This window comes from Sinocyclocheilus grahami, unplaced genomic scaffold (genome assembly GCF_001515645.1).
Source record: "Sinocyclocheilus grahami isolate Dianchi unplaced genomic scaffold, SAMN03320097.WGS_v1.1 scaffold172.1, whole genome shotgun sequence".
NCBI lineage: Eukaryota > Metazoa > Chordata > Actinopteri > Cypriniformes > Cyprinidae > Sinocyclocheilus > Sinocyclocheilus grahami.
In genome coordinates, this window is record NW_015505351.1 from 335,232 (window position 1) to 353,833 (window position 18,602).

At 35.3% G+C, this 18,602-nt stretch overlaps 1 protein-coding gene across 1 annotated transcript in view; it reads left to right on the top strand.

Annotated features, from left to right (window-relative positions):
- The window catches only part of LOC107593506 (protein bicaudal C homolog 1-A), an 80,620-nt gene that overhangs the window by 29,616 nt on the left and 32,402 nt on the right, over nucleotides 1-18,602 (top strand). Inside the window, exons 3-4 of the mRNA XM_016283243.1 lie at nucleotides 3,422-3,491; nucleotides 18,267-18,346. Coding sequence (XP_016138729.1) covers nucleotides 3,422-3,491; nucleotides 18,267-18,346 — 150 coding nt within the window. The remainder of the gene's footprint in view (nucleotides 1-3,421; nucleotides 3,492-18,266; nucleotides 18,347-18,602) is intronic.

Here is an 18,602-nt window from a genome sequence, read left to right on the forward strand (position 1 = left end):
GATAAATATAGATAAAGTAGAATTAAAATAGAATAGAAAGTGTTAGAGTTAGAGTGTCAAATCAAGGTGGAACAGATGTGTTTTTAGTCGTTTCTTGAAGATGGTTAAGGACTCAGCTGCTCGGATTGAGTTGGGCAGGTCATTCCACCAGGAGGGAACAGTTAATGAAAAAGTCTGTGTAAGTGATTCTGTGCTTCTTTGAGATGGCACAATAATACACTTGCAGAACGCAAGCTTCTAGAGGGCACATAACTCTGAAGTAATGAATTTAAGTAAATGGGTGCAGAGCCAGTAGTGGTTTTGTAGGCAAACATTAATGCCTTGAATTTAATGCGAGCAGCTACTGGTAGCCAGTGCAAACTGATGAACAGAGGTGTGACATGCGTTCTTTTCGGCTCATTAAAGATTAATCTTGCAGCGGCATTTTGGATTAATTGTAGAGGTTTGATAGAAGTAGCTGGAAGACCTGCCAAGAGAGCATTGCAATAGTCCAGCCTGGATAGAACAAGAGCTTGAACAAAGAGTTGTGTTGCATGTTCTGTGACAGAGCGATATGGATCATTACATGGGTGGTTTCAACAGATTATATTACGTACAGTTTTCAAATCCATTCTTACTGGATTTATTAACATTTTAATTACAATGCTTAGACCATATTGATGTTCCTCAAACAAATTATTGAGAAAATGAAAATGTAGTCATTTACACACCCTCATGCCATTATAACCGTCACACACCAAACAAGATTTTTAGACAAATAAATCTGTAGGTCCATTCAATGCATGTGTAGTTGACCAATAGGCCTACTTCAGTTTTCCAAAAAGCACATAATGCCAGTATTAAAGCAGTCGATACCCTGTCGATACCATGTGTCTTCTGAGGTGGTCTAATTGGTTTGATCTAATTACAATTTCAAATTTCAAGATAATTAAAATGTAAAGCTGCTATTTTGAACTTCCCATTCATCAAAATGAATAAATAAATAAAAATCCTGAAAAACGTACCACTGTTTCTACAAATATATGAAGCAGCACAACTGTTTTCAACATAATAATGACAATAGTAAAAATGTTTTTATGAGAAGCTAATCAGAATATTAGAATGATTTCTGAAGGATCCTGTGACAGTGAAGACTGGAGTAATGCTGAAAATTCAGCTTTGCATCACAGGAATCAATTACATAATATTTTAATATTATACAATATTACTATTTCTACTGTGTTTTGATCATAAATACAGCCTTGGTGGGCATGGGCATAAGCCTTGGTGAGCTTCTTTCAAATCCATTAAAAAATGTACAGCAGTGCAGTCATGCTCAACGCAAACCATTAATTGTAACATACAGACTTTAACATTTTTGTAAAGGTTTTATTTTTACAGTAGATGCACTCTCTTAGGTTTTTTTTTTCCCATTGACAAAAATACAATTTGTTGGTCTAACATCTACTTGCATACTGAATTGTGATTTATCTTTTCTTGCAATCATTTAACCAAATAATGACTTTAGGGGACATTGCATTCAAAAACAGTTTGATGCACCACAGACACATTTGTAAAAGTTAAACTTTTTTTGACTTGACATGCAGAACAAAAGCCTAAAACCTAAATCTTTAAAGGGGTCATATGATGTTGCTAAAAAGAACATAATTTTGTGTATTTGGTGTAATGAAATGTGTTTATGCAGTTTAAGGTTAAAAAAACACATTATTTTCCACATACTGTACATTATTGTTTCTCCTCTATGCCCCGCCTTTCTGAAACGTGTCGATTTTTACAAAGCTCATCGGTCTGAAAAGCGAGGTGTGCTCTGATTGGCCAGCTATCCAGTGCATTGTGATTGGCCGAATACCTCAAGCGTGTGACGGAAATGTTACACACCTTACCATACTGTGATGCCGTGTCCCGGAGCATCAAGACAAAAACATTAAAACCCATTATAAACGAGGCATTTGTTGCATCCAGTGGGAACATAATTACGGCTTAAAATTACTTTTACTGTCTTTTTACGCGTTGCGTTGCATCGCGCCGCGTAAACTTAAAACCATGTCTGCATTTGTGATCGGAGAAATGACAAACAACAAGCACTACTCTACACTGCCCAAAACTCACGTTTGAATCGTCAGTGTGTAAATACAACTTAACCACTGGTTTCTAGTCGTGTCCTCTTTTGGAACACCAAACAAAGTATTTTTGCTTTCGCAACGAAACACATAGAGTTTTCACAACATGGCGGCGGCGGTGGCAGCAACAATAACTTTACGCCTTCTTTCTTTGCGTGAACATTTGGGCAGGGTTATGCAAATCTCCCCACATCATAACGTAGACATGTGGGGGCGTGTTTAAACGAGGCGTTTTAGGGGGGCGTGGACGAGTCTTAACGTTTATAAAGAATATCTCTTTGGGTTTGAAACTTTAGTCTTTGCAACTTTAGGGATCTTATCTATTCACGAACAGCTTGTAACACTCCAAAGAGAAAGGAAAACTTGAAATCGCATCATATGACCCCCACTTTTCATTTACTGTCTTACAGAACACCGGTGTTTCAGTATGGTTAACCACATGGAATAAAGTTAGTTTGTCCAAATAAAATTCCCAAAGCATCATTGCGCGTTGTTAAGGTTAAGGGATAAATATTTTGATTATGAATTACCTGTATATGCATGTTGTTTTCATTTTCTTGTCATCTAAATCTCAAAGAAAGGTCAAAAAACCCTCCCATTTTCAGTACTGTGAAAATGTAATCTTGACAGGAATGCACATTTCTTTTTCTTGGCTCTTCTCTGATGTTGTAAGTAATTAGTGGGATGTCATTAATAACATATTAGGCAGACAAGCTCTTGACATTTTATTCAGATGACCAACATCAGATTATTGGAATGTGGATTACCATAGTCGTCCCAATTTCTGATGTTGACCGTTACTATGGAGAGGAAGTGAAGACAAACAGAAATGCAATACATGTAGCAGCTTTATCACAATATTGGATAGTTAAGATGAAGTTATGCATATATTAGATGTACCTTTTTTTGCAAGTATTCAAAAGGCTCACATAATAGAATAAGAGTGTGAATGATATAAACTGTTGTGTCAGAAGATTGGAATAATTACTCTTTTCAAAGTTTTTTTCTGCTCACCAAGGCTGCATTTGTTTAATCAAAAATTTAAATGAGCTATTTTTTATTTTAATGCATTTAAAATGTAATTCCTGTGTATTCTTGTGATGGTAAAGCTGAATTTTTTCAGCTTTATTACTTGAGTCTTCAGGGTCACATGATCCTTGAGAAATCATTCTAATATGCTGATTTTGAGCTCAGTGCTCTGCTATAAAAAACTCCACTAAACGTATTAGTATAAGTGGAATTGCCTGAAAAACGTGTAGAATATGGTCTTTTTAAGATGTGCTTCCTTTTCTGTCCCACAGGTCATGGAGGAGACAGATACTCAGATTGCATGGCCTTCCAAGCTAAAGATCGGTGCTAAGTCAAAGAAAGGTAAGACCTCGGTGTCCCTCATCTGATCTGAAACGTGCTCTGCTGAAGATGTATGTGTGTATATACTAGTTTCTTAGCTGTGGCATCTTTCTGTTACTCATTTACATGCACTAATTTCAGTCAGTTGGAATGAAAGCAATCCAATTTGAGAATCTGAAAGTTCAGTTCATATGAACCCTAAACTTTGCGATCCGATTCACATATTTGTTTATATGTGCATTACATATATTCTAAACAAGATGTCTGTGCATGTGAAATGCCCAGAAAAAGCCACTGCGAAAATCTCACCATATCTACATAAGTGCCATTTTTGTCTTGATGATATACCTAAAGAGGAAGTTGACATACCTGTCGGAAAAGCTTTTTAGCAAATATGAAAGGGTATGTTTACAAAACAAGATGACCATTTTTATACAAAAAATGAAATGTTTTTTTTTTTTTGCGTTTTTGAAAAAAAATGCATATAGGTAACAACATTGTCAAAACGATCCCCGTTCACACTGATCCACAAAAATGACCAATAATACTGTATTATGCATTCCTGGCCAGTAGTTGGCGACGTCACTTTGTAAAGAAACACTACACGTCTGTGGATGTATGTATGTCTATGAACACGTAATATGCAACTATGCATACATATGACGTCACCATTTTAACAAATTCATATTTTTCGTCGTTTACACATGATAACAGTATCGTTTTCAAAAACGTGCACTTTGAAACCTGTTTTCAAAAGGTTCAGGCCCCCCCAAAACGCGTTTAAATGAACGGCCAATACGCATAAAACATTTTCCATTTTTGGTTGAAAACATGTAAATAACTTCTCACTCTCCTCCACTGACCAATCATCAACAATAAAAAGAGCTGGCTAGTTTAACTGATTGCCTTAAAAGTCTATAGATATCGCCATTATTTAATACGGCTGTTAACACGTTCTCCGACAAGCGGAAGAGATGAGAGCTGTTTTCCGGGTTTGGTCAGGTGACGTTCAACATATACCCTATTTTTCAGATGCGCTGGTAATATATTCATATGTATCATACAGTACAAACTGTATATAGCCTACCACCCAGCCCTAGTGTTTGCAAAGTACTTTTGAATCCGATTAAGAAAGTAGTGAGATTCAAGGGTTTACATGGCTAAAATGTTCATATTAAACAGATTATTTACGATTTCATCAGTTCACGTGAATCATTAATCTGAGTGTAAATTAATTGTTTGGTTGCATGTAAATGCACCCACGGTACTGTTTAGCATTCAACACCCTTGCTCTTGTTTCACTGGAATTTGTCTTATCGAAGTGTTACATAAATGACATTTACAACAACATTTTAAATATCTTCACATAGTCATCACTGACAGTATCTTGGCTTCAGGGTCAGATGGATCCTTCTAGTAGTATCTCAGCTTCGGCTACCCTGATTACGGTCATCTTTTGTCTAGTTATTGTAAGAAGAGAACAACTTGCGCTTTAGATTATCAGTCCTGTTTTGACAATATGTTTGTTTGGAATATTATCATACTTACAGGGTTTCAGTGGATATTCATGAGGTTTGCACTGGACTGCTTCATTTGTTTTGGAATCATCCGAAACTTGATCATTAGTATTGTGTTCGAGTCCAGTCAGTTGTTCCTTTTTACCGCTTTACATATTAAACTTTTAAACCTGAACTGCTGCTGTGGAAAAATGAATGATTTTGCTACAGAAAAATGAATGTGGAAATGAATGATTAAATCATGTGGCTTTTTGAGAAGAGGTGCACTATTGCTTTTCTAAGCATTCAGACTTACAATATTTGACTCTTTGCACTTGGAAAAGTAAGCAACCACCCAGAACAACATGCATTGCAAACATAAAGCAGTTTGTAAGAAACAGAAAGTCTTGTTTGTTTTCTCATCTGAATAAAGTGGCTAAAATGCACCCTGTTGGATGTTAAAACATTTAGCAGATGTTTTTAAGATGTTTATGCATTTGCTCTTTTTCAAAAGTTTTCGACTACTTACATTACCATTTTTTTGAAAGAAAGGAATATTTTATTCAGCAAGGATGAATTAAATTGATCAAAAGTGACAGTAAAGACACTTATAATGTTACAAAAGATTCGTTTCAAATAAATGCTTGTGTTTTCTATTTATCAAAGAATCCTGAAAAAGATGTATCACAGTTTCCACTAAAAATATTACACAAATGTTTCTTGAGCAGCAGATCAGCATATTAGGATGATTTCCGAAGACTGAAAGACTGGAGTAATGATGCTGAAAATTCAGCGTTGCATCACAGGAATATATGACATATTAACACATATTAAAATAGAAATCAGTGTAATAATATTTCACATTATATTAATGTTTTTACTGTATTTTGGTCAAATAAATGCAGCCTTAAAAAGGATAAGAGACTTTTTTGAAAGATATGAACGTTTTATCAATCAAACCTTAAAAAAATAGAGTACAAGTATAAGTACCAGAAATACCATATTACATGTATTTTGGACCTGCATACTTTTGTTTTGGCATGCACCATCGTACTAATTTTTTGAAAGTAACTTTATTATTGGAATACTCTGGTAAACCAAGAAGCAATTGCAGTACCACGGTATTACCATCTGAAACATCACTGTACCATGGTACTACCACAACACCTATGGGTACAATTCAATACTTTCCAAATGATGCACTCTTTCACAGAGGTCACAGCAAACTACTGGTGAACTCTGCTGAGCGTCCTTTGATACTGAAATATTTTGTAAGTCATAATGTCAATCAAACATTTGTTACGCAATTATACAAGTGTTTAATTTCTCTGTAAAGTTTTAAGAGCTTATGGCAAAAGTAATAATGTTGCGATCAAGAGGACGGAATGCAAACAATGACAACAACAGCTTGGCCATTCCAAACAAACATCAGATCAAGTTCATATGGGCTAACAATGTGTTTTCAGGGTCACGGCCCAAGTCAAAGGCCATTCGCATTCCTGCGTGAGGTTTATGTTGGCGAGCCGCCACGGGCATTGCCTGCGCTGACAAAAATGTTACATAATCATTTGCGGTTATCTGGTGACTGCATGCAGCAAACATCCCAGCTAATTAATGATGGAAAACACATGCACGGTTCTGAGATGTGGCTTAGCCCATATGACCTTCAGGGACCTGCTGTTTCCTGCGAGTCTGTCTGCAGCTTATTATGACAGTTAAGACGTGTTGATCCTGCGCAACACCTCTGGAAGAAAACAGGCACCGGTCAGCTAGATAGCGCAGCATGCAATCGAGCCAACAGCCTTGACTTTGGGTCCGCCTCTATTGCACAATGAAGTGTATGTGATTGTTGAGGAGCAGAGATGTTTGTAGTTTAGGGGATTGAATGTTAGCCCTAAACTAATTCACTTTATTCAGATAACTTTTAACAAAAAAGAAGTATATACAATATACAATTTCCTGTGAATTGGCATATTATTTTATAATTTATGTGACTGAATAGATTAATATGTTGTTTAATGCTTGTAAGGCCATTAGAGTTACCGCATGTGTGCATTATTTCAAACTGTTTTATAAATGACATATTTTTAAACATTTTAAATGTATGTATGTATGCATGTGTGTGTGTGTGTGTATATATATATATATATATATATATATATATATATTCCTACATACACATACAGTGTGACCCTGGACCACAAAACCACAAAACAGGGTCAATTTTTTGAAATGGAGATTTATGCATCATCTGAAAGCTGAATAAGCTGAATAAATTCCATTGATCTATGGTTTGTTAGGATAGGACAATATTTGCATGGAACATGATCTTTACTTAATATCCTAATGATTTTTGGCATAAAAGCAATTACAATTGCATAATGTATTATTCACATATGTCCTCTAGCTAGTGCTGGGCGGTATACCGGTTCATACCGAATACCGGTGTTTATTTTTGTTATGATATTAATTTTTAAAATACCACAATACCGGTGTATGTCGCTTAAACACCGTTTGGAACGCGACACTGTTTGAAAGGGGTCCCTTTTCACTGTTGCACTGTGGTGAGGGAACAGCTGTATGTGTTACTAAGCATGAAAGTTCCGAAACTGAAGCTGTAGAACTAATAGAATGTGATGACACAGCATGCATGAAAAAGAAATACCGTCAATGTACCGTGAAAACGATATATTTTGATGATATATTTTGGTCATACCGCCCAGCACTACCTCTAGCTCTCTTTTCTTAGTAAAATATGGAGGAAACACTCTCTTAATGAAATTCTTATTTATAAATCAAATCTAGATGTGATGTTTAACAAAAGTATAACCATTCGAATTCTTTGTGTAAAGGAATTTAATCTTAATTGAAGCTGAACAAGAATTAAAAATCGGCCATAATCATTAAGTTTGAGAAATGTTTATATATATTTTAACATTTATAATAATTATATTTCTATCACATTTTTAAGTGTTTGCATGTCCTTTGAGTTTTAATGCAGTTTGAGAAACAGAGAAATTTGTGAGCATCGCTGCATTCATTTACTTCTGTCTTCATCCCAGGTTCATTGGAAAAATTACGTTACTTCTTGCACGTTTCGCAACAATATGAAAGTGAAATGCCCAGCGAGTTACACTAAATGTGCATTACTACTTAAACATGTGATAAAAATATATTTTCAAAAAAGCAACCATGCCCTTTTAGTTTGATTCTATAAGTCTTTGAACTCTTTTAACACTGTACGTAATGCTGCACCAGGTGAGCTACTGAGCAAGTTTACTACATCAGAAAAGCCATATAGAGCTGGTTTTGTAATGCAAACTTCAAAATGTATTCGTTTACAAATCATGCACTATGGAAAAATGCGTTTTTACAGTGCATTATTTTTCACTGAGTGTCGTTACTGGAACCAGCATTTACACTTTCTTTTTCTGCCAAAAAGTGGAAGATTACTAACAATTAAATATTTTCATCTGTATGCTAGGCATGTCTCTTGGTGACTGAAAGTGCTTAGTAATATCAGGGCCTCAACTGCTTAATAATGACAGATACTTTGCAGACACATTTACAGGCTCCTAAAAGTCTCTGGAACCATGGATCATCTGGGATGGGACCAACACCCACAGTTATGTGCTATTATCTCTCGCCTCTATTGGCCAAAGAGCCATCACAACTAATGCAGTCATCATCGCCTTCAGATGGGCCCTAACTGGAATGCTAGGAACTAGAAAGACTCTTAAAAGTGGAAATGCAGCTTGCAGTATATTTATGTGGCTCCTGAGGACGCATTCCATTTCTGCAGAGTCTGAGCTGACGTAGGGAGTTTTCATCTTAGTCTCTGAAGTCTCTTTCGGTCTGTTTTACTCATTTGCCATCGTAAAGCTCAGGTTGATACTCCGCAGACCTTCACACAGCACTGTCACAAAAAAAGGTTGAGTTTGATTTACTCTGAAAGACTTTGCTTCTTTCAGAGTTTTCATTCTGTGTGTGCATGTTGACATTAAATCAAAATGATATCCTCTTTGTTGTATCTTAGCGGCATGCAGTGAATGTCCTGTTCTAAAATTAGCAACATTTCATTTGTGGCTGGAACTTTTCAAGTCAGCATGGATTTATTTTGCTAATGCACAACGCTCATGGCCTTTTCGAATGAGTCATCTTATTGTAAAACGGAAAAAAGCTAGTCTTTGTTATCTTTCTTGAAAACTTCGTTAGGACTGACATCACTAAGCACTGCTATTTGTCAACCTTTTTGTCACAAACCACTTTTCACAATGCAATTACCATGCAATCTTTTGGCCAATTTTTTTTTTCTGGTTGAATATCCTGTTTCAATCACAAATACATCATATTACAAAAATAACATGGATTGTGAATGCTGCTTTGTTGACTTTAAAGACTGTGATATTTTATTAAAGACATAATCAGTGTAAATCGAAGAAGCAACAAAAAGTGCTTTCAATTCGGCTATTAAGATCTCTAATGTGTAATATAATGTCTATAATGTCTTTTGACAGCTAAAATGTACTATAAAATGGCCTATATATATAATATATATATATATATATATATACATATATGGATGGATGGATAGATAGATATTGACAGTAATGGTCAATTGACAGTAGACAGTAATATTGTGAAACATTATTAAAATTTAAAATAACTGTTCAAATAACTAAAATTTTTTATTGTAATTTATGTGATGCAAAGATGAATTTTCAGCATCATTACTCCAGTCTTCAAATTACTCTAATATGCTGATTTGCCGCCCAATAAAGATTTCTTATCATTATCAATGTTAGAAAAGTGATGTTGCTTAATATTTTTTGGAAACCATAAAAAAAATTTTTTTTAATGAACAAAGTTTTCTAACATAAATGTCTTTACTGTCGCTTTTGATTCATCCTTATTGAATGAAACTATTAAAACTATAAAATTATTATGTTATGAGGCCCTGCTCCAAAGCAGAGCCAAATGCCATGGGCAGAATTGTGAAGTGTGAAACATGGAGTAATATACCCCAGAACTGTTTATCCTGGGTTAAAAATGACCCTGGATTAACAGTTTGTGTAGAAAAGTTGGAGAAGCTCATTAATGATTCGATTTTTGCACTTTTCCTGGTTTGGCTCCTCCTACACTCTTAGAAAAAAAGGTACAAAAGCTGTCAATGGGCTTTGTTTATCCCTAAAGGGTGTGTATTAGTATCTTAAAGGTACATATCGGTACTTTAAAAGCACAAATTAGTACCTAAATAGTACCTTTTGAAAAAGCATTGCCCCGGTGACATCTTTTGTACCTTTTTTCTGAGAGTGTATAGTGACCATGTTTAAGCTATGCTTAAAAAACACAGACTTTGAGTGTTTCGCTGCTTCGCTGCTCCCGTGCCATCTTCTCACACACAAAGATGGAGAAACCTGGCTGACATTTCCGACTCGCCCTCACTCCTAGCCCATCTTGGCCAGTCCAACTCTGAATAAATCTCAGGCTGCTGTATGAAGAGATTTATAGGAGGACAGGAGAACAGAACTCCCACTGGCCTGCTCTTAAAGGGGGCAGCAGCTGTAAAAACAGTCCGAAACGCTCCTTTCTTCCAGTGCTTATCACCCGGTCCACCACTCGGTTGCATCAGACCGGGCTCTCGTGTCCATGGAGAGCTGCTAGGCTGCTGGCGTGTGCGGCCCAGTATGCTCCCACAGTGGATCCAGAGGGGATTCAAGGTTCCCTCCTTTAAATGAACGTCTTTGGCTCTTTTGTCGGCAGATTTTGGATACAATAGACTCGCCCTCTTGATCCCAAGGAAATACATTTCTTCCCAGAATGACTCTGTTACAGTGTGAGGAGCAAATGAGACGTTACCATAACAACAGATGTGAGGAACATTGGAATTTTATGGCTCCAAGAGGATTTTATAGCTGATCCAAAACAAGTTATATAAATGTATTCACTAATGTAAAGTTACTGAAATAAACTTTTAATAATACAGAGAGAAATTAGAGCTCAGGCTTTAGCATTGTTATTACTCATGCATACTACAGGTAAATAAAGAAATTTAATGTAATAATATGTAACCCTGGACCACAAAACCAGTCATAAATGGTCATTTTTTGAATATTCTGAATAAATAATGAATACATTCTGAATAAATAAGCTTTCCATTGATGTATGGTTTGTTAGGACAATATTTGGCCGAGATACAACTATTTGAAAATCTGGAATCTGAGGGTGCAAAAAAATCAAAATATTGAGAAAATCGCCTTTAAAGTTGTCTAAATGAAGTTCTTAGCATTGCATATTACTAATTAAGTTTTGATATATTTATGGTTGGAAATTTACAAAATATCTTCATGGAACATGATCTTTACTTAATATGCTAATGATTTTTGGCATAAATGAAAAATCTATAATTTTGACCCATACAATGTATTGTTGGCTATTGCTACAAATATACCCCAGCGACTTAAGACTGCTTTTGTGCTGCATGATCACATATTATTATATTTCGTAATATTGCATTGTTATTTTTGCAAATTATACATTAAGCAATATTTTGCATTGTGATTGCATTTTAAAATATTCAAATTAGGCATAATTATTTAATTTAATATTTGAATGTATTATTTTGTTAATTTGGTCAACAGTACTACAGATTTTTAAATAATTTGAATTTGAATTGTATACGTTGAGAATATAAATAATGTAATACAGTTTTTTAGTTTAGTAAATTGTAGTTTACAATTTTATAGTTGATACAAAACAAGTTCTATAAATAGTTCCATAAACGTATTTACTAATTCAGACTTGCAATAAACTTTAAAAATAAATAAAACAGAAAAACATCAATAAATAAGATTTCATGCATTAGCATTTTTATTTACTTATTATTTCTTTATTATACCCAAGGTTAATATGTATTTCATTTCACAATACTGCATTTTTTTATTTTTGAAAATTAAACATTAAACTACACATAAAACAATATATTTTGTATTGACTTTAATTTTGACTTGTAATTGACTTTAGTCACATTAGTTATTTTATTTTATTTTAATGATCTCTTCAACAGGACTACAGACTCTTTTGCCTGAAATAAGTTATAATTTATAAATTATAATTTGAAATATATACTTCATAAGAATATAATAAATATAATATAATTATATAATACATGATTACTAAAAAAGATTATCAAAAAACCCTCAGTCAATTACTTTTCATATTTTAAAAAGCAAAACCTAAACTTTGATGTCTCTATGTTATATATATGAGCAATAAATGCTAATGTAAGTGTCAAATCGATTTCATTTTTTTTTTTCAAGTTTTTTCAAGTTTTTATTTGGTTTATTTGGTAGATGCAAAATTCTGCAGAAAGCCAAGTTATTCAATCCTTTCAAAAGCATGATTTATTCTCATATGTATTTGCCACTAATATAAAAACTGACACAGTCACCTTTGTGTGTGTACAGGTATATATGGTTTATGAGGACACAAATGTGTCCCCGTAAAACAAAGGGCTTAAAAAACATACAAAACTGTGTTTTATGAAATTCAAAAATTGCCAGCAGTTTCCTGTGAGGGGTAGGTTTAGGGGTAGGGTTGGTGTAGGGCAATAGAAAATACAGTTTGTACAGTATAAAAACCATTACGCCTATGGAGAGTCCCCATAAACCACAAATACAAGTATGTGTGTGTGTGTGTGTGTGTGTGTTTGAGCTTGTAATGGTACAGTGAGCACACAGCAGTGTTCTGCTACATAACAAGACATTCATAGCTCACGTGTATGTTCTCTGGGACTTTATAGGAACACAACAGCAATAAACATCCCGAGTCACTTGGGAGGTCTTTTCGCTGTTTGGAGGGCCACAGGAAAGCCTGAGCCTCTCCATTAAGGTCTCAATATTATCATAAAACCTTCTTTGGTTGCAGCCCTCACACGAGAAGATCACATCTCCATTGCTGCCGCAACATCTGTCTGCTCATGATGGTGCAGCAATCAAAAGTATGTTGTAGAAAAACAGAGCAGCTTCCTGCTTTGCCTTCATTTAAAAAGGCCTGTGTCACCTAAGAGCTCCATTAAAAAATTACTGTCATTTGAAATGGAATTAATTGCTAGCCTCCATAATAAATGGCTCTCTTTCATGTAAACAGTGCTGAATTGAGCCAGAGTGCGTGAGTGTATTTTGTTTTTGTTAGCTCACGAACATCTGTTCAGTCACACACAGCAGTAGAGGCGCATAGTTTTCACACTGTTTGTTGTGCAAGATGTCATGATGCCAGATGTGCTAAATCATGTGACTTATGAAGCACATGGGAACGCAAATTTAAAAGCTAAGGAATGGAGCAGATTTACAGGACTTATATTTTGTGGAATCTTAAAAACATGGATGCAAGGATATTATTTTTCTGTACTTGAAGCCTCTTGGAAAAATTGGTGAACATATTCAATATTTGTAATGATACGTTCCTCCTTAGACCACCTTAAAGTTTAAAGAAACAGAGAAAGTCTTGAGGCTGCCACCTAGTGGTACAGCAATCCTAAAATCCCTTAGTGACAGAGAATCAAGCATGTGGACACCCAAGTTACCCCATCATCACAGTACAAGTTCAAACTAAATTGAATCAAGTATTAATCCATATTAAATTACATTTGCGTTCCTGTATTTTAAACAGTAGAGCATGGTGCTAGCAACGCCAAGGCCATGGGTTCATTTCCCGTGGAATGCATGAACTGATGAAAATGTATATATTAAATATAATGTAAGTCTCTTCAGATAAAATCGTGTGCCAAATGTTATTGTATTTGATTCCAAAATATCTAAATTATTACGTACTTTACAAATGAATGAATTAATTTATTCATTTAACTGAATTGCGTTTCATTTGTAAGGTATGTAATAATTTACAAATTCTGTAATAAATTACAATAAAAGTTCATATTATTCCTAAAAAAATATTTAGGATTAAAAATAGCTTTGCTGTATTTAACACTTGTGCTGCAGGACTTAAACCTGTTTTTTTTTTTTTATGCATTTATGCAATTGGCAGACACTTATCTAATAGAGGAACATAAGCAATTTGTCACAAAATATTTAGAGTATACAATACCATGTTTATTAAAAGGTTACGTTAGGAAACAATGCAGAGAAGAAAAAAAGGTGTGTGTGTGTGTGTGTGTGTGTGTGTAAGTGCAGTAAGTAAGTTTTTTTTTCTCATGCGGTGAGCCAGAAGTCATTAGTTCATCATTAGCCTAATTTTATAAATTTTATTCCTAAAACATGGTGAAAAGTTTTTGTTTTCTTGGCTGTTGACGGTATTTTCTAATTTATGGAGTGATAAAAAGAGAAACCCAAAAACCCCTCTGTAAAAAACATTGACTCGAATATGTCAGCAAAATGAAAAAAAAAAGTGTCAACGAATTTTTTTTAAAATTGGTTTTGTTCACTTGTTAGATTTCTGGCTTAAATTATGTAAAGTAGGGTATAGCATAATCAGTTTATATTTATACTGTCACATGGTGTGTGTGTGTGTGTGTGTGTGTGTGACTGTGACATCAATGTATATTCCTCAAACAAACATGCTTCTCAGGATGTAGATGCACATTCTCCTGGACGTCTTTTAGTACTGACTGCTATTGCTGTCTTTTACTACTGCTGTTTTCACTCACAGTGGCAGCACTGCAACAGTTTGCAGGTCTCTCAACACATAACACAATCCACTGTGGGCATTTCCAAGCAGCCCGTAAAACGCTGCGGCCTCCGAAACAGCATGCTCCATTTAGCTCATGCCACCCCCTGTGTGGATAAACAACTCCCTGAAAAGACATTTCCCTCTTAAACTCAACTTCTCCACTAACTTGAAAAATTATAAGAACAAATGAAAGAATCCTAAACCAATTATCCAACATCATGCTTTCTATAGCCAGTAGCAGTCAAAAAGATTCTTTCCACGTGATTTAGCATGATGAATCATAACTGTAATGAACTGATTTGGTGTATCCAGCTTGTTGGTTGTTTATTTTCTCTCCTTTTTCACATTCCCCTGCTGTGTTGGAAATGACTTTTAGACTCTCAGAGGAATGTATTTCAACAGATGTGCTTAGCACCACAATCAGCGCAGTGTACTGCTTATCAAAGCCAGCTGTGGATGGAGGTGTGCGTCAGCAAAGCATCCTTAGATGGAGCTATATTTAAACACTGTAGTCAAAAGGTGTGAGGAAACCATGTGAAAGAACATCCGCGATGAGTTTTTCTAGTCTGCTAGTGGTTACTGTAACTACGTTATTACGGTCTTTCTTCACTGATAGCCATAGCATTCTGGCCACACACAATCTATCTATATGTGTGTGGGTGTGTGTGTGTGTGTGTGTATATAAATTGCGATTAATCGTTTGGCAGCACTAATATATATATATATATATATATATATATATATATATAAAATCACACACCCATACACACACATCTGTTTTTGGTGTCCTGTCCTTGGAAATGTCCTTGTTTTACAGCATGTTTTTCACTGCTTTTAGCCATGAAGAACTTTACCTGGATGAGAGCGGAGCATTATTATCATCAATAATCCAAAGAGAATTTGTTATCGGTTTCAAGGTAGTCACACTAACTTTTTGATATTTGCAATGATTAATATTTACTTTTTTTCATCGTGTGTGTTTTGGTGAATTAAATCAAAACCTATTTGACGCTAACGTCCCTCATACCTATTAATTATAATAATTAATTATGGAACCCACAAGAATTTAAAAAAAGGAAAAAGCATGCAAAAATGTATAGTTTTATTTCTTAGATAATAACAAGTGTGATTTCAGTGATGTTTTGACAAATGAACAAGGAAACGTCCCCAGTTTCCATTTCAGAAATCTGGTCTCCTTAGTTTAAATATTGTAACTCTATTACAAATTCTTAGGATTGCTGTACCACTATTCTTAAATTAATAGTTCCCCCCAAAATTATTATTTTTTGAAAATTGACTGACCCCTTCATCACAACAGGTTTGGAGAAATTTGGCATTACATCACTTGCTCACCAATGGATCCTCTGCAGTGAATGGGTGCCGTCAGAATGAGAGTCCAAACACCTATTTAAAACATCATAATAATCCACAAATAATCTACACAACTCCAGTCCATCAGTTAACATCTTGTGAAAAGAATAGTTGCATGTTTGTAAGAAATAAATCCATCATTAAGGCATTTTAACTTTAAACCATTGTTTCTTGCCAAAATACCAGTCCATGATCCATAATAACGCTTTCCTCCAATGAAACATATAGTTAAAGCCTAGATTGTTCCATGAAAATCCCAAACAATTTGTCTGTGCTTTTCACAAACCCACCCTCTCTCATATTTATAACGATAAATGCACCAACGGCATGAAGATTTATGGTTCTGAAGCAATTTAATAAGCCATTTTTGCTTTGCATGCACAAATGTGAAAGTTTGGTGCATTGTGGCAGCCTTAAACACCGTCCACACCAACATTGCTTCACTCTGTGTGCAATAGACATATTACATTTCAACGTTTTCACCGCTCTTGTAAATCCAACCCTTAAGGGGCTGCCACTCAAAACTGGTGAGGTGGACAATAATTGCCAGCGTGGAAGCTGAGCGATCCTAATCATCGGGTGTAATCCTACATGTGTTAAACACTCAGTTGGCGCGTTTACATGAGACAAACCCCTTTGTATGCGATTATATTCCTGTTTTCCCCCTAACACCACAGTATAAACTGTAAAACCTCTAGTGAGCACTTGAGCTTGACCACATAAAATGGTCACATTACATGCAATTTTAACTAAGGCCAGTCTTACTGTAGTGGCTAACTCTAAACGCTCGGTATGTTTTCTGCTTCATGGAATGTCGCTGGAGCCTGGCTGGAGCGATTTCCTCCCGCAGTGTCCATCCAGTCAGGCCGAATGGGTGTTTTGCAGGATTTTGTGGTGGAGAAATTCGCTTCTGCGTGGGACAGTGATTTAGCCTGGCTTTTCCACTCATTCCCTCTGGCATTGAACGCTCTCATCACAAGCTTCCTTTAAGCACCGGAACAGCAGCTATAGCATGGAAAGCCAGACGTGTAGTGCTAGACCTGGAGCCTTGTGTTTGTCTTCCTCCTTCGCGGAGAGAGAATTATATGGCTTGGCTTGTCTTGTGGCTTGCTTTAGATTCTTAAACTGCCTTGTTACTAAAACATGTGTGGGGCCATGAAATGAACTGTGATGAAATATGAAATTTGTTTTATTTTTTCCTCAAATTACATTAGATTTTTTTTTCCCCATGTTATTTGTTTTACTTTTTCATTTTTACATTTTAATAAATGAAATCATATTTAATCATTAAAATGAAACTTCAACAATGTATTAATGAAACTATTAAAAATAATGTAGAAATTCGGTGTGTTCTGCATATTTAATTAATCTTTAAAAAATGTAATCAAATAAAAATTGAACAAATCATAAAATTTTTTGCAAACAAGGTGGGTCTAAGTGGGTGGAAAAGTTGTAAAGTGGACCAGACATTGTGCCGTTAGCCAGAAGTCTTTCTGTGGGACACTATAAGCAGAGGTCTACTTCATGTTGGCATGAAGGTTGGGAAAGTGGATTAGTTCCGGGTAATTTGGGGTTTTTTGCAGCACAATGAGACAGATGTTTATGGTGCGGAAGTCAATGACAGAATGAGCAAGTGCTGGAATGATATAAATGTTGTCTGGATTTATTTAACCGTGAAGCACTGTATGCAGTTTTCTGCCAGCCCTACTTGAACCCAACATTAGTCGTGTGAGATAGGACTTACCATAATTTATATGAGTAAATGGCCATATCATTGATGAAGGTTTATGATGAATATAATAACTGCTTATCAATATAATAAGTGCCTGATTGCCTATGCAGAACTGACTTACTACTTCAAGGTATTTTAGGTGTTGTTGTTGTTGTTTTGAAATACCGTTCAGAGGTTTGAGGTTGGTAACATTTTCTAAATGTTTTGAAAGAAGTCTCTTATGCTCACTAAAAAAATATAGCAAAAGCACTAATAATGTGAGAATTTATTACAATTTGAAATAACTGTTGTCTATTTAAATGTATATTAAAATGTCATTTATTCCTATGATGCAAAGCCGTATTTTCAGCGTCATTACTCCAATATTCAGTGTCACATGATCCTTCAGAAATCATTCTAATATGCCGATGTGCTGCTTAGTTAGTGGTTTGTTTAACTAATTAATTTTTGAAAATGCTGTAAATAGGTAAATAAACCTTATGACATGCCTTATGTATTTTTCTCCTTCAGATCCACATATCAAAGTTAGCGGTAAGAGAGACAATGTGAAAGAAGCCAAGGAGAAGATCATGTCTGTCCTGGACACAAAGGTGAGCATGTCAAGTCAGATCTGATGATTCTTATTTGATATGTCATTGTGCATTTTCAAAAATGCCTCATTCGTCATCCCTGTCATTCTTGGTTGCTGTAGTAGCTGGATGCGTTTGGTTTTACGACAGCTGTGACATTTGAAGCGATGGAATTTGAGGATCCTGAGAGGAACTATGTGGAGCTTGACATCAGGAGCTCCTCCTGTATTTATAAGGAATGAATCATGGCTTAAATCATATTTGGGGAAAAAGGAGG